General features: G+C 44.6%; 2 protein-coding genes across 2 annotated transcripts in view; one reads left to right on the forward strand and one right to left on the reverse strand.

Moving 5' to 3' along the window:
- LOC125715042 (zinc finger protein 708-like) overlaps positions 1 to 3247 on the forward strand; it is a 101567-nt gene extending 98320 nt beyond the window's left edge. Inside the window, exons 3-5 of the mRNA XM_048986234.1 lie at positions 1516 to 1561; positions 1706 to 1810; positions 1923 to 3247. Of these exons, the coding sequence (XP_048842191.1) occupies positions 1519 to 1561; positions 1706 to 1810; positions 1923 to 2626 (852 nt within the window). The 5' untranslated portion in view covers positions 1516 to 1518 and the 3' untranslated portion in view covers positions 2627 to 3247. The remainder of the gene's footprint in view (positions 1 to 1515; positions 1562 to 1705; positions 1811 to 1922) is intronic.
- Positions 3248 to 4824: 1577 nt separating this feature from the next.
- mmut (methylmalonyl CoA mutase) lies at positions 4825 to 13227 on the reverse strand. Its single transcript, XM_048986240.1, has 13 exons — positions 13069 to 13227; positions 12375 to 12791; positions 10841 to 11208; positions 10586 to 10743; positions 10213 to 10384; positions 9544 to 9792; positions 9089 to 9200; positions 7710 to 7825; positions 7474 to 7589; positions 6934 to 7065; positions 6441 to 6588; positions 5638 to 5805; positions 4825 to 5298 (listed from the first exon to the last, which is right to left on the reverse strand). Exons 2-13 carry the CDS (start codon positions 12754 to 12756, stop codon positions 5170 to 5172), a joined length of 2250 nt encoding a protein of 749 aa, XP_048842197.1. The 5' UTR covers positions 12757 to 12791; positions 13069 to 13227; the 3' UTR covers positions 4825 to 5169.
- Between the last annotated feature and the right edge of the window lie 3601 nt (positions 13228 to 16828).

Here is a 16828-nt window from a genome sequence, read left to right on the forward strand (position 1 = left end):
TTATACAGTAAAAATATGGAAATAGCCTAGGACTTTCAGATGGTATCAGACTTTTTTTTGCATTGCAGGAAAGTAAGAATTTCATTGTATTTTGTTACACCCTGTACTAAAACCAATACAAACATGTACTGAAGCATCTTCCTACGCGCGATCGCGTAGTAGTGTGTCATTTTACCTAACGTGATCTGATATCGTAATGTCTATACGTGAAATAGGCCTTTTAAGCGCGGATTATTTGGGCGTGTGTCGGCAAGGCGCGGATAGCTTCACGCAGTGCGCATGTTGTATTCAGAAGCCTATCAGGTCATGCAGCCTAATTTGTAGACGGTCCCTTAGCTGACGGTATGTCGTACCACCTATAAACGGCAGATATTCCTGAAGAATACGAAGCTGTACAAAAAAAAAGATAGACCAAGTGTTTGAAAGTGAAAACAGCTTTACCGCAGTAATTAATCCGGGCGCCTCCTAAAGGACCTTTCCTACCCACCCCTAATTTTGGTAAGGTGCTGATGGCTGCCTGGTGTATTTCCTAGCCATTTTCATTGCTATCTAAGGGACTTTACTGTGCTACAGGGGGCTTCTACCGTGCCGCTGCGTCGGTTGTTGTTTATGGTCAAAGACACTGCTTCTTTTCGGGTTGTATTTAAGTTGCCGATCACCTTGGGCTTTTGTTTTAAATCACTTAATGCACTTAAAGATGCTGCGCGATTGTTTGCTTGTGCAACACGCGTGCGTATGTAAGGAGCAGCAGACACACACACACACACACACACACACACAACTCACTATTAGGGCCGTAGAAACCCGCGAGACCTGTGCTCCATGCAATGTTTAATGTAGATTCTTTCATTCACCCCCCCTCTATAAATACGAGCATGGAAAGGTTAAGGACGTCGATAACCCTCTATGCAAACAGTGCTTCAAAGTTGTTACAAAACACGTCGAACTTGGTGAAGCATCTTAAAAGACCGACATCTCAGTTTTTATGAGAAATTTCGCTAGGTCAGTAAAGCTCGCGTTCCAGTAACACTGAACTATTAAACACTTATTAAAAATGTTAACTTGGCCGGCGGACAACATGTTGTGGCTATAGAGATACTCATCTCCATGTCTTGGTTGTAGCGAATGGTTATTTGAGTTACTGTTCCCTTTCTGTCAACTGGAACCAGTCTGACCATTCTTTTCTGCCCTCTGCCATCAACAAGACAAATTTTGGCCCATTCCCTGCAAATCCTAGAGATTTCCTGAAATACTCATACCAGTCCATCTGGCACCTACAAGTATGCGACATTCAAAGTCACTTAAATCAGTTTTCTTCCCTGTTCTGGTGTTTGATGTGAACATTAACTGAAGCTCCTGACCTGCATTTTTCTATTGTTCTGATTAGATATTTGCTTCATTGACCAGTTGAACTGGTGTACCTAAAAAAGTGGCCAATGAGTGCATATAATAAATGTAGGAATGATCTAAAACAATGCTGAGAATATAAAAATGATCCATTTCCTCTTTCAACAGAAAATGAGTTCCACGCCCCAACAGCAAGAGCAGTTATTCTTCCTTGGTAAGGTATAGCTGGTAAACCAGTAACAAATACTAGAAGCTGTTTTAACATAAATAAGTGTAATGAATGTAGAAATTTAAAATGAATTATTACTAAATCCTGCCATCATGATTTTTATTTTATTAGTTTCTGATTGGCTTGCAGATAATATTCCAGTCAGTATATTGGTTGTAGATGAAGATGAGGAAGATTGCCAGGCTTTGGGTCAAAGATCAACAGGCAAGAAGACAAATAAGCCATTTGAGAAAGGTATCTGTTTTTCATGCTAAAACTGTAATTGTATTACATGTTCAAAAGTAACTGGTAGGACTGTTGAATACCCTGAACAGAGTAGATTGTTGAAACACTTATGTTTATGCAGATAGGAGTCCTCCATTAGAGGAACACACAACGCTGAGGTCGCCAGGGGAATCCAGGGGTGCAAGCTGGAAGACCAGTAAAGGGCAATACGAAGGTGGCGCCCCCTGTAGGCAGGCTGCGGTCGGGAACACGGAGAACCCTGCTCAAGGTACTGAGATGAACAGTACAGAGTGTCAGTTGACAGGCCGCAGATCTTGCCCGGTCCGTGACTGTTCCTCCCGCAGATCGGACTCTGTCCTCGTGAGGTGTGCGGGTAAGAACTCTGAAAGCTCCCTGCTTTGTGACCGTGTCACTCCTGTGGTCAGAGAGTTCAAGGGGAATCAATCAAGATGCAAGTCTGAGTGGAGTGTAGGTGGTGTAGGCAGCAAGACGTATAAATACAGCTGCCTGCAATGCCTTTATGGCACCAACCGCTCTGACAGTCTGGCCTGTCACATGAGGATTCACACTGGTGAGAAGCCCTATGAATGTCCGGACTGTGGCTGTGCTTTTCGAAACCGCAGTAAACTGAATCTTCACCGCCACCCCAAAACGTTGCAGTGTGACATCTGCGAGTATGCCACAAATAGGCTAGACTACCTGAAGATCCACAGGCGGATTCACACAGATGAGAGGCCCTATGTTTGTCCCAAATGTGGTCTGGCCTTCCGGACCTCCAGCCACCTGGCTCGGCACAAGCGAATTCATGGGGATAAACTGGATTGATTTGGAGCTGACATTTTATACGTCTGTTCTTATGCTATAAAACCATTCTGGGGGGGTTAAAGTCCTGCTTTTGGATTCCCGAGGCCATCTCCTTTATCTCTTCTGAAAGTAATGACTTAGATTGCACGTCTTTTAATATTTTGAAGTGCATTGCTTTTGTTGTGGTATCCCTGATGTGAAGGTCCTACTCGTCTTGTCTGTGATGAAACAGATTTTGATTGCTTTGGAGAATTTTCTGTTATCCACTTTGTTACCACTATGGCAGGAGAAATACTTCGTATTTTAATAATCTGCAGAGGAATATAATGGTGATTCACGCTTCTTATTCATTTCTATATTCTCTGAAACCAGTTCAGTTATGTGTGGTGGCAGTTTGGGTAAAAACATCGCTGGACGTCTGTAATCTCTTTCCCGCATGTAGGGTATTTCTAACAGCAAGCTTGGTTTTCACTTATAAAGCAAATAATATCTGCAGCCGAAAATGTTCAAGACAAAATTCGAGTTCGGTGTCTGGCTGCAGAGTAATTATTGTCGTCTTTTGCAGGACATGAGACCTGCTTGCTAATCAGGGTTTGTTACAGCAGTCCCCACGGGTCGACAAATAAAATACTTGTAAATAAATTGTTTTTGGCTTGATATATATACATACAGTATATTAAATAATGGCCCAGGCTATTTACAAACTCACGTGGGGGTGACGAGTCTGGTTCTGCTCTCACACCTTGGGAATGGACATGGAGCGGATTACTGCTGGCTGTTAGCAACACGCTTCACTGGCCCCGAGAATTAACACAAAGATGCTTCCCCTCTCCCTCCAGACCCCGAGCGTGAAACCCCGCTTCACTGAGGGCCGTGTACTGATAGTGTGATTTTTGGCTCAACAGTCAGGAAGCAGGAATACTTGTAGATAGTGTGGAAGCTTCCTGCCTTCCTTTAACCAGAGAAGGCCTGACATCATCTTCAAGTACTTTATCCGTCCTCCAGCCATTTATCCTGAGCAGAGATGATGTTGAAGAGGAAGCTGTTGTATTTTTATAATGCTGTTTGGAAAAATCCCTGCCATTAAATATCATTCATACGTATAGGGGTTGCACAATGAAACTGAAACACCTGGGTTTAGACCATAATTTATTAGCGTGGTGTTGGGCCTCAGTTTGCAGCCAATACAGCATCAGTTCATCTTGGCGCTGACAGATACGTCCTGCACAGTGGCAAGAGGGATTTTGAGCCGTTCCTTTTGCAGAACAGTGGCCAGGTCACTGTGATACTGGCGGAGTAAAACATTTCCTGACTCACTCCTCCAAAACACCCCAAAACAGCAGAATAACATTCGGATATGGTGATTGTGCGGATCATGATAGATGTTCTACTTCACTTTCATGTTCATCAAACCACTGTCACCAGTCTTGCTGTATGTATTGGTGCATTATCATCCTGATACACGGCACCACATTCAGGGTACGATGTTTGAACCACTGGTTGACCATGGTCCTCCAGAATGGTTTAGTAGATTTAGTCCATGGAAGTGAGGCACCCATCTAGAACAAGTCGTGGGTCTAGGGAATGCCAGGATACTGCAGCCTAAACCATCACTGATCCACCCCGATACTCTGGATTTGCAACAGTCTGGGTGGTGAGCCTCTTTGGGGCTGTGGGCCTGGAGTTGGGATTGGAAAAAAAACTACGGGAAGGAAATTGGACCTGAATTAGAATTTCAGGGAGATTTAAATTCCAACTCCTGGTGTCCTTCATTAACAACTGATGATTTAGATCATCCTCACCCTCCCCCGCCCCCCTGCTATAATGTCCAAGCAGTGAAATAAGATGATCTCGATCCAGAGGACTATCATGGTCCTCATGATGTGAGAACTGCATATACATCATCACATCCAATGACGATAAAATCGCTCATGGCCAGTCCTATAATATCCATAAAAAAGGCATTTTTGAATAAACAAAACAAACACCCTGCCTCAGTTTTGATGACATCATTCTGCACTGGTACCAGTTTTTCATACCAACAAACTCAAGTACCAAGAGCACGGTACCTATTGCCGTGGAAAAGCCCCCTAAACCATAACGAAACAAGGAAATGCAATGGAAGTCCCTTAAAAGGTTGAACAAACCAGAATCTTATCTGTAGGTCTAATCAGGAACATCTTAAATTCAGAAGTTGTCTGCAAATGACGTGCAAGCAATAGGTTTATAACAGACATTTAATGTCCTAGGAACGTAAGCATCATTCTTCACAAAAAGAACATATCATATAAACAGACACATTGAAGATAATGTTGCAGTTATGTGACAGTAGTTATTTCAATTATAGATCCATTCTGAGTGTTTATCTATATTGAAAAGAACACAAGGCATGAGTTCAGACAATTTTTGTTATTTTGATTGTGTTGCATTATTGATGAACCTGTGGTATTAATCATCTGAGCAGTACATCACGGTGTTTGAAGTTCCTTCCCGGGATGCCGCAGTGTCATTTCTGAAAGCATCACACAGACGTATGATTTTCATTCTTTCATCTGGAGAAATGATCACAAAGCCTGACGGTTCTTCTCCAGGTTCTTCTCGATGTTGTCAATCACCTCCACGGCAGCTTGAGGAATTCTTGTCCCCGGACCAAAGATGCTACATACTCCCTTGTCATAGAGAAACGGGTAGTCCTGGGGGGGGGGGGGGTTGGGGTATACATTACTGAATTACACCAAAAGCGAGAGCATGCAAACTCCACACATACAAAGTAGGGGTGGGATCTGAACCCCTAACCCATGAGCTGAGGCAACAGAGCTTGACTGTTTACAGTTGAGCAGTAATGGTGAAGACCAAGGGCGACCACTCTACCCTGTCTTGTAACAGTATATTCACTGTTCCATTTAGGCATGTAATTCCCACACAACCAGAAAGAGTATCTTTTCTACAAACGAAAAATAGTTATTTAAAGACAGAAAACCAATTCTGAGATGCAGACTCCCACCATCACACTGAGCCCCCACGCCACTCACCTGTGGTGGGATGACCCCCCCACAGATGACCAGGATGTCGGGCCGGTTCAGATTCCTCAGCTCCTCGATCAGCTCAGGGACGAGGGTCTTATGGCCGGCGGCCAGCGTGCTGATGCCCACACAGTGAACGTCTGCGTCCACGGCCTGCTGGGCCACCTCCAACGGGGTCTGGGGGGGTGTAGCACATTTACACCGGTCTGAGCCTCACATCCCCCATAACCTCCCCATCCACTTCCACCTGCCCCAATCCGGTTATCCAGGAAAAGTTATGGATACTCCAGTGTGGGAATTCTCAGTATGGAAACACTGGAATACTCAGTGTGGGAGTATGGAAACACTGGAATACTCAGTGTGGGTGTATGGAAACACTGGAATACTCAGTGTGGGAGGGTCAGATGGTGAAAACACTCCAATTCCTGTCCGATGCCTCATCTCAGCTATTATGATACAGCCTCTAATAACTGCACATGTTCCCTCAGAGACAGACCACCATACTCAAAAGCAAGACAAATGGACACAGAGTTCTGATTCGTCACAAATAAACAAGGTATTTTGGTTTGAAAGAAGATCTGCATAACCAGGCAGTTCTTGTCTGGTTGTATGTAATCTGATAATTCAGATTTTAGAACAGGAATGAATTTTATGTCCGTTTGACAATTCAAACCAGAACTCAGCCCTGTAAAAGCAGCCTACGAAACAAAGAGTTTTTTTTTTCTCTCTGAATGAACCTCTTCACGATGAATCCGCTTAAACAGCAAGGAGAAAGTCCAAGGCATCGTTACCTCAGTGTCAGTCACACGTACCTGAAAAAGGGGCCCGATGTCAACATCAAAGCCCAGGTCGGCGAAGCCCGTAGCGATGACCTTGGCGCCCCTATCGTGCCCGTCTTGCCCCATCTTGGCCACTAGGAGGCGAGGATTGCGGCCTTCATGCTTCTTAAATTGCAAAACCCTAGAAAATGGTAAAGTGGGGTCTATTTTCTGAAAATCAGTTTTGATGGAACAGAAAGGTAGGGAGGTCTTTCTGATCTCCAAAACACCCCCAGCCTGAGAGAATCCCGAGGTCCATCCCACATCTTACAGCTGTAATTAGGTCCATCCAGCACCATATAGGGGGGGGGAGAGACAGTAAACATATAATTTGATCTACTGCCCCCCCCAATAACTGAACACAGAGTTTTGGGGGTGTGATCCTCACTATCAACAGCACAGGGGCAGTAGCTGAACAGTCAGTACACGCAGATGAAAAAGTGTAAAGTACACTAAAGGGATTCTGGATGAATATAGACCGGCTTACCTGCTGTGGGCAGCGGTGATTTCCTGGTTCTCCCCAAACTCACTTCGGTATGCTCCGCTCACCATGCGGCTGCTGGCTTTGTGCTCGCCAAAAACGCTTTTCATGGCGTCAGTGATCTCTCCGACGGAGCAGCTGTGGGGGCAGGCACACGACACACATGAACTCAGTCAGTGTCACCCCAGATCTATCCTTTGATCATCCATCCATCCATCCTCTTGAGTGTTGTGGTCCATTAACTCCTGCATTTTCAAAGGGCCATACTTTCTATGAAGCTTTAAAAGATTGTGTTTTTGAACCCGTCTACTGTAATCATCCCCGAAATCTACTTCTAAACCACATCAACTCTATCATTAATGGCCACGCAGCCTCTGGAATGGTACCAACACAGTATTCTCTACACAAAGCATGGCCGATACAGTAGCTAGACACAGTCACTGTCATCACAAAAGCTCATGTCCAATCAGGGCCACGAAGCCGCCCGGTTTGGGGTCAGTGCCCAGCAGGCTCCACCTCCCTTCATCGCCCGGATGTCTGGCTCACCGCGTTCGCGCTGCCTCTACAGCCAGAGCCAGCAAGTTGCCACTGCGGGTGCGAGCGCATTCCTCGATAGCGGACAGACACCTCTTCACAGCCACAGCGTCACGGCCCTCCCTTACCTGGTGACAGGGCACGCCACGTCAGACAGACACACACACACACAGATGCATAGTCCGTAGGGGATATTCATTTCGATAACACACACAAATGCAGGCAGACCAACATAGTCAGACACTCGCCTTCCTGAGCTTCTCGATCTGCTTGTTGCGCACGGCTGTGTTGTCGATGGCCAGAACCTCCACAGCCTCTTCCTCCTCCAGCCGGTACTTGTTGACGCCAACAATAACTTCAGAGCCTGAGGGAGGACGTGCAGAAAAGTGATGAAGATGATGCTAAAAAGCAGAGAAATTAATAATATTATGGATGGATGGATGGATACAATTCTTGTGGGAAATTCAGTGGAAAACATATACACATGTAACTACTGATCTGCAACACACACTCCTCCCAGCAGGGGGCTGTCAGTCCCGTTTTCCCTTGAAACAGCAGGGGTTTCTACTGACGTCGGTGGATCAATCGGCAATTTCACAGGCTTAATCGATATGAACAGAGCATGTGCATGCGAGGGGTCATATAAAATGAAAACATATAGTTTATTTCTGGAAAGTAACCAACCCCTCCGCAAAACCCCCAGCATTCTGCCACCCAGTTGAATACTGGCCACAGACTGCTACTGGCATGGGATCCCCTATGCAACAGCACTAACCACGCTTCTGAACACCCACACAATCCATACTACTCCACTAATTAATACTCTCAAAGACATTATTAAATCAGAACACATTTTGCCTGCAAACATGAATTTTACATTTTACTTCAGAACAGCAGCATTTAGTCGGGTTGGGGTGGCATCACTAGTCTACAAGCACCTCTGGTGGAAAAGAATCCCTGATTACACTAATTACCTCCGTATTTAAGGTCTGCTAGTAGGATTCCAGAGCGTGAGTTTGAGCACCACTGCTCAGGCAGGACAGTCTGCTTGTATGGATTTGGGGCACAGCAATGCAGGGTGGTGTAGTTATCTAACATTTTCTGTTTCTTTGATTAGGATTTCATACCTTTTTAATTCATATCTCACAAAAGGCCTTCATTCCAAAGAGTTCTTGTTCCCTGGTACCTAAAATCCTTCTAACTACCCTACTTGCTCAGTACAGGATGATCTCTGGGGCTTTTTATGGACCTTGTAGCTAAACCCAAATGTGCACTTCAAGTTTTATATAAAAATTCTTTACTATATATTTATTACAAACTTAAAATTCATTGATCCAATGAATCCAAATGAAAAATGAATGTTAAAATGAATCCAAATGAATCCAATGAATGTTAGACTTGAACTTTACCCTTTTCCCATTAGTTAGAAAACTGTGTTCCCCAAGCAGCCCCCCCCCCAGTCAGGTGTCCAGGTGTCTGTGAATACTGTGTTGGTACCATTCCAGAGGCTGCGTGGCCATTGATGATAGAGTTGATGTGGTTTAGAAGTGGATCTCGGGGATGATTACAGTAGACAGGTTCAGAAACACAATCTTTTAAAGCTTCATAGAAAGATCCGCTGGAGCACCTGAGTCAATCCTGGCCTGCCTCCTGGCGGCACACTCCTCAATACGCAGTTTGGGGATGCCCTCTGCCACAGCCCGAGCCATGCCGCCCATCTCCTCCATCTCATTGATTAACTGGAACCGGGGGGGTTCAATTAGTTTTTGATAAAAAATAAATAAATAAATAAATAAAACTCGTCTGGCTAGACTTTATTAAAAATCTTAAAATTAAAGGACCATGAAAATTATAAATGCAGGTTAAATAAGGACAAAACATGCAGTCAAAGACATTAGATACAGCTGGATCTGAACCTGTAAGTTAAAACATGTTAAGTGAAATACACAACCTTGTATAAATGAGCTGGTCCTACTGGCTGTCAAGTGACTGTTGAACCATGTAAAAAAATCTTACTTTAAAAACAGCAAAGGACCTAGACTAGGTACATGTGAGTTAAGGCTGCTCATGGGGATTCCTTACCTTGAGGGCACTGTTGTAGATGTCATTGGTGAGGGACTCCATCATGTATGACCCTCCCCACGGGTCAGCTACCTTGGGGATGCCCGACTCCTCCTGGATGATGATCTGCGTGTTGCGGGCGATTCGCGCGCTCTTGACGGTGGGCAGCCCCAGCGCCTCATCGAATGAGTTGGTGTGCAAGGATTGCGTGCCCCCGAAAACAGCAGCCATGGCCTCGATCACGGTGCGAATCACGTTGTTGTATGGATCCTATGGCAGAGGGCACCGCAACTTAAAACGGAACACAACTGCACTCAGAAAACGCCTACAATTTTATATTAAAACACGACCAACAGAAACTGTAATACCTTCAACACTCCACAAGTTTTAGTAAATACGGTCGACCCTTCTGCATCGCGACTTTCTTCATAGCGGTTTTGCGGGGTTGGCGTAAGAAATGAAATGGGAATTTTTCAAGTTTTGCTCATAAATGCATAAAGCTGGTTTGGATGATGCCAAGCGTCTTACGGCAGCCTTTCACATGACATCTCGCTGTAATCTTTGTATCACTTGTATCTCTGTTTGTCTTGTATCCTTTCACCCCGCTTAAGTGCTTGCTTCACTCACCAAGGGGACCAAGTTTTATGTGGTTTTTCCAGATCACAGGGGTTTTACAAGCCTCTCGCTTACCTGCTCTGTTAGAGACCATCCAGATGTCTGGCAATGAGCTCTGAGCAGCAATGACTTGGAATCCTGAGGCTGAAACTTCTCCTTAATCAGACTGGCCCAGAGTCGTCGGCCAGCTCTCATCTTGGCAATTTCCATGTAAAAGTTCATGCCGATACCCCAGAAGAAGGACAGTCTACACATCAAAGAGCAACGGACACAACATCAAGCTGCTTCCACACCGACATCATTAGAATGTCACCGTGTCATTCACAGACATCCCCCCCCCCACCAGAAAAAGTGCTTTGAAGACCAGTGAAATGAAATATAATTCATAAACGAAAACACAAAATTAACAAGACTGAATGAGTCCTTTTATCAACACCTATCTATGCACCTTGGGGCAAACTGGTCGATGGTGAGGCCAGCCGTTAGTCCAGTACGGCAATATTCCAGACCATTGGCAATGGTGTAAGCCAATTCAAGGACAGCATCAGCCCCAGCTTCTTGTAAGTGATACCCGCTGATGGAAATGGAATTAAACTTGGGCATGTACTGCAGAGGGAAGAGAAGAGAAAGTTGACCACGAAAGGCAAAAGAAGGACTAGTTTAACTAGCGATTAACACGTGATATGCCTCTTGGGGAAGGTACCTTGGAAGTGTAGGAGAATATATCAGCGATGGCATGCATGGACGGCTCCGGGGGGAAGATGTAGGTGTTTCGGACCATAAACTCCTTGAGGATGTCATTCTGGATGGTTCCGGTGAGCTTCTCTGGTGGAACGCCCTGCTCCTCTCCGGTCACTATAAACATGGCCAGTATGGGAATGACCGCCCCATTCATTGTCATGGAGACGGACATCTTGTCCAGGGGGATTCCATCAAACAGCATCTTGGTGTCCTCGACGGTGTCTATAGCCACACCCGCCATCCCCACGTCGCCATGCACCCGAGGGTTGTCAGAGTCATAGCCGCGATGGGTGGCCAGGTCGAAAGCCACAGACAGACCCTGCTGGCCAGCTGTGAAAGCAATGCAAACACCCAGGATAAAATACTACAAAGACAGACATCACTGCAATTCAGCTGATGAGAGCTATTACACCTTCATTCACTACCTATACTTTACATTTAAAGAAGTCACATTAAAATGTGTCCACATGCATTTACTGCACTTATTTTTCTTAAGCACTCCCCCCCAGTACCTTGCAACTCTGTGAAATTGTATAGTTGGACATTTTTAGGGCAATTCAGATCAGACAGTATCCTGTAGAACAGGGGTTCTCCACCTTTTCGTGAGTAAGGAGCAGCACACGTTGCTACAAAATTGCCACGGACTGCTGTAGGCGGTGAAAAGTGTCAAGAGGGATATCGAACTGGGAGGCAGATTTAATAAGTTTAGCCGTTTACATTGTTTTCAGATGGAATCTGACATGTGAGCGTCAGGGGGGGGGGTGTAAAAATTCATGGCTTAAAAGTATATTGGTTATTTTTGGAAATCAACCAACCATGGACCAGTGGAATACTGCCTGTGGACCAGGGGTTCAGAGCCCCTGCTCTAGAGGACTACAGCACCTCTCTTTAAGGGAGTTACTTCTCTGTCATCAATCACCATGTTGTCCCACACATTGTTTAAGAATAAACCTAATAAGAGGTGGGGGGGCTAACAATTAGAAATAATGACGAGTCATACATTTTAGTTTAGGGTGACCAGATGATCCATGTCAGGGAGGACACTTCGACTTGGGACAGGATTTGTAAACTACCGTTTCAATTAAAAGCACCTGATTTTTCACTTAAGCACTGAGATCTTGCTGTGTGCTGGTTGCTCAGTCTCTTATAATCGTGTCACTAATGCTAATGTGAAACAGCTGGATGAGTCTTATAATAAAGGAAACAAATTAACGTGCAAGCAAAACTGAGCTATTCGGTCAAACACGGGAGCCTTTCAGTTTTAATGCAGTTTGTAAAACCTGAAGTAGCTCGAAGTGTCCATGACAAATTTTCCGGTTACCCTATTTTAGATTAAAATAAAATAAAAAATGTCGTCCCACGTGCACATTTTCCGCTTCCAAAAAGTGGGCAATCCGAACAGCAGATAGACTGCATGGGTACCGTAGGTGTCAACCTACGTACAGCCGGTTCTAGCTTCGTCATTTCACTCTGCGTGAAGGTTTAAGCAGGCATACCCTTCAGGTTGTCTCTGTAAAACTTGTTACTTTCCTCCACGGTACTGAAGCCCGCGTACTGCCGGATGGTCCATGGTCTGTACGTGTACATGGTGGGATAGGGACCCCGGGTGAAGGGAAAGACCCCCGGCAGCTCATCGGACACCCTACTGGAGTCAGCACCGGTATAGACGGGCTTGATGGATATGCCCTCCGGCGTGTGCCACATCAGCTCCTCGGGGTCCTTCCCCTTCAGCTGCTTCTTCGCTAGCTTTGCCCACTCTGGGTGCAGTTGGGCGGCCCACACAGGCCCCGTCGTCCCGAAGCGCCGCTCCGGCCAATGCGCGCAAGCCGAGGCTGGCAGGAGCCGCCGGGATGCAAGCGCCGTCCGAGCCGCCAGCATGACTGATCACCGGCCTGCACGGCTGCGAGGGACAGCTGCAAAGCCGCCGAAACAGCATCGATATAAACACAATCAACATAATATGAAAAAGAAAGAGGTGGAGGTTTAGCCATGCTGGCAGATGAAAGCTACGGACACCTTTATTATACAGATTGTATCCTGGATGTAGCAACCGAAATCCTACGTGACGAGTTTTATTCACTTGTTAAAGAAAATAAGGATCCAGCAACTATTGCTGTTTGACCGCTAAGTGCACGAATCGCTGTCCTGTTTATAAATTAGAAAATCACAGGACCAAGGCGGACAGCTTACCACTCCAGTCACGAATCTGACAGGCGTACCAGGTCTATTTATTTTCACTGAGATCGGAAAAATAGTAAAAAGTGAAAATGAATTCTGACCTTGCTTTATCTTGTTTAACTTATTTTAAGGGGCGTGGATACTCTCCCAATCAGCGATCAAAACACAAGGCCATCAGCCAATCAGCGGATGGGTAGGTGAACTTCAACCTCTGACCGGGGAAATAAAAACTCAGCGGAACCAGAATTTTCCACTAGGGGGCGATTGTGGATTTTGCTTAAAGGAATGAAACGTTATACTACTTTATTCCACCGTGCGGCGCATGGCAACGCAAACATTCGTGTCTCATGGCCGTTTATCCAACACGGGGTCGCAGCGAGCAAGCAGGGAACATCCTGTATGGATTAAAGAACCGGGGCTTAGTTATTCAAACGATGCTTATATATTCAATTCAATGGAATGTATACTGAAAACTACTACATTTTTTTATTCGGCGAAAATTAAGGTATTTCGCGTTTTACCTGTCCAATTCAAGCAAAATGTTGTACTAATTTTCCTTTGAAGGCTATTTTTATGGAAAAAAAAAATCACCAAGTTACAGGCGTGGGGGAGGGGCCTGGAGCTGTCTGTGTAGGACACAGGTACACCCTAGGCGTGACGCCAGTACATAACAGGGTATATACATTATGGGCAATTTAGACACTAATTTGCCTAAATACATGTCTTAGTACTGTGGAAGGAATGCAGACTCAGAACGGAGGTGGGAATCCTGCCAGCCCGTGGTGGTGTGACACAAGAGTGATACACACTGAGTCAACAGTGTCACTATTATTATTATTATTTATGTGAATACACATAGTTTTGCTACTGCAAACACTTTCTTCATAAGATAACTCTGGGCCCATAGCAGAAATAAGTTTTGTGGGGGGTCCAGCATCCCTGTCAGTAGATTCTGTGTGAACTCCCCCTCACACATAGACACACTCAGTAGGTTCCACTTATTGGGGAAGGAGAGCTACTATCAGTGGATTTCACTAGTGAAGAAGCAAATTTCTTGGGGGGGTTAAACCTGGCTACATGCCTAATTAGTAATAAAAAATCCCTCAGGGAGTCAAACGCACAAACACATTACTTCACTACGTGTCTACATGCTTGGTGACTCAGAAAATATTTCACAGATGTTTTTTTTTCACATTTGGCAGAGGTGTGATGAAGTGGAATTGATAAGATTTTGAGACAGATGGCATCAAAACTGAAGCATTACCACATGGTGATAGCAAAAAAAAGTAAGTTTTGTCACTTGATATTTTTAGAGCAATAACTGAAGAAGTATTTGAAGGATCTTTTTTAGCTTTCTAGACACATTGTACAACTGAGGAACTGGGATTGAGCACATTTTGAGACAACTCTTCCGAAAATTGCAGCAATGCCACTTAGTGCAAGCAAAGGGAGACAGTAACTCTAAAAGTATTTGAAGGATCTTTTTCAAACTGAACCCAGGCACATTGTATGGGTGACAAACTGAAAGTGGTTAAATTCTGAGACTCAAACTTGAGGCTCAAACCTGAAGCAGCACTACAGAGTTATGTCAAAAACACATGATCCTGTTACCATGATAACTCAAAAAGTATTTATCTTTTTCAAATATTGCAGACACATTGTAAGAGTAAAGATCTGAACCTGATCAGATTTTGAGACAAATTGCACTAACCTGTCATGGTTAATCCTTTTAAGCCTAATCAGGAGTCAGAAGTCATCCATCCATCCATTTCCCAAACCGCTTATCCTACTGGGTTGCGGGGGGCCCGGAGCCTATCCCGGAAGCAATGGGCACGAGGCAGGGGGCAACCCAGGATGGGGGGGGGCCAGCCCATCGCAGGGCACACTCACACACGCATTCCTACGGGCAATTTAGCAACTCCAATTAGCCTCAGCATGTTTTTGGACTGTGGGGGGAAACCGGAGTACGCGGAGGAAACCCCACGACGACATGGGGAGAACATGCAAACTCCACACACATGTGACCCAGACTGAGACTCGAACCCAGGTCCCAGAGGTGTGAAGCAACAGTGCTATCCACTGTACCACCATGCCTCCCTGAGTCAGAAGTCACTTGTGTAGAATTCAATCAGTCTTTTATTGAAACCACATACAATTCTTCAAAGGCTGGACACCCTGTATCCTATTGTGTCCTATACTGGATTGCACTGATTTTTATACACTTTTCATATCTCTTGTCAAGATATTTGTCACGGGGGGTGTCCCAAGCATCATCTTTCTGGACCAACTGCTATCACTGTGCCTCCCCTTCTGGGGCTCAGGTTATTCTCTCCCCTATGTGTCTTTACTGTTATTCCTTGTCTTTTTGGGGTCCAATTACTTCCCCACCTCTATACGTTTCAGGCTGTCAGTCATTTCTTTGGTCGAACCTTCTAGAAAACAAAGCATACTGGCCTCCACAGAACTACCGTGAGAACCCAGGTGTTTCTTCAGTAATGAACAGTAGCAGTCTGGCCAATTGCTTAGCTACAGAGCCAATTATATTGTTGGGTCTTCAACACAGCAAGAAGCTGCTGAGCTGAATAAGGTACATATTCATACAGCTGGGGATAACAAGATACAGATACAGAAACTCTGAGGCTAACATTAGGTACAGAAACACATTTTGGTTCCATCTTTCTAGTTTTATCCTAAGGATTACATTTACTGTTATATAGTGTTATGTAATATTTCATAAAACCTCAGAGTGATAGCAAACAGGAGGACAGCCTCAGACAATCTTGTCAGCAAATCTTCTGACCTTTTCCAGACTTTGTCAACACATTGTATGGATTGTAACCTGTTCAAATGTTCAGATAAATTGCCCTAAAATTGAAGCCATGGTACTTGGTTACAGCAAAGACAATGGTGTCTTAGGTAAGAAGCTGATCCATGTATACAGGGTAGCCTTATTTGATCTTTGATGGATTTGATTACCACTTCACAAAAACATTATATGGATGAAAATCTACACCTGATAGTCCAGAGCCCCAAAATGTATACTGCAGCAATTGGGGGGGGAGCAGAGGGTGAAATTTGAGGCTGTGGCAGCCATCTTGTGTATGCAGCCATCTGTAATCTAAACATATTCTGTGGATCTTCTAAGGAACATTGTACACGTTTTCTCAAACTGTGGTGTGCGGGATGATTTTCTAAAATTTGCCTACGAGGTAAATTTTATCGGTGTCAGTCCAGTAACCGGTCGGTGAAATTTATGATGGGGTAATTTCGGATTAAATTAAACAGGGCTGTGTAGACAGTGGGTTTTTCTAAATATGCATGCTTAACCATTCTCATTTTACATAATCTTCTATTGCCAAAGACCAGTTCCAATACTAAGAACAGAAGTATAGCGGACAGTAGAAATCCCCAAATGTTGTTCTTGCTCCGCGCCAAATATCAAGGATGCATCGGTTGCATTCTTACCAAACGAGAACAATCTCATAAGTCATTGCATCCCAAATTTGTTCTTAGGAGGCAAGATAGCAAAACCACTCTTGCCAAGACCACAAGAACGATCTTTGTGTTCTTGGTATTGAGAAACATCCAGTGTGTAGCATAGGCTTGAGTCATATTACGGTAATAGGCCTATTTTCGTTTTACTGCTGTGGCTTCGTTCTGTGAAATTTATCATGGGCAATAAAACTTAGCCATAATCCTAGTTAATGGTGGCGCAAAAAAGAACAGGCACAATTCTGGTGTATCTAATAGTAATTACTGTAACAAAAGTAGA

The sequence above is a fragment of the Brienomyrus brachyistius genome, chromosome 19 (genome assembly GCF_023856365.1).
Source record: "Brienomyrus brachyistius isolate T26 chromosome 19, BBRACH_0.4, whole genome shotgun sequence".
NCBI classification, from domain to species: Eukaryota; Metazoa; Chordata; class Actinopteri; order Osteoglossiformes; family Mormyridae; genus Brienomyrus; species Brienomyrus brachyistius.

Excerpts from the sequence above, each read along its gene's own strand:
- mmut (XM_048986240.1), bottom strand. The coding sequence starts at position 12,756 with ATGCTGGCGGCTCGGACGGCGCTTGCATCCCGGCGGCTCCTGCCAGCC. Across the intron at positions 9,793-10,212 it reads GATGGTCTCTAACAGAGCAG|GATCCATACAACAACGTGAT; the intron begins GTAAGCGAGAGG and ends CCTCTGCCATAG. Across the intron at positions 6,589-6,933 it reads ATCACCGCTGCCCACAGCAG|GGTTTTGCAATTTAAGAAGC; the intron begins GTAAGCCGGTCT and ends ACCATTTTCTAG.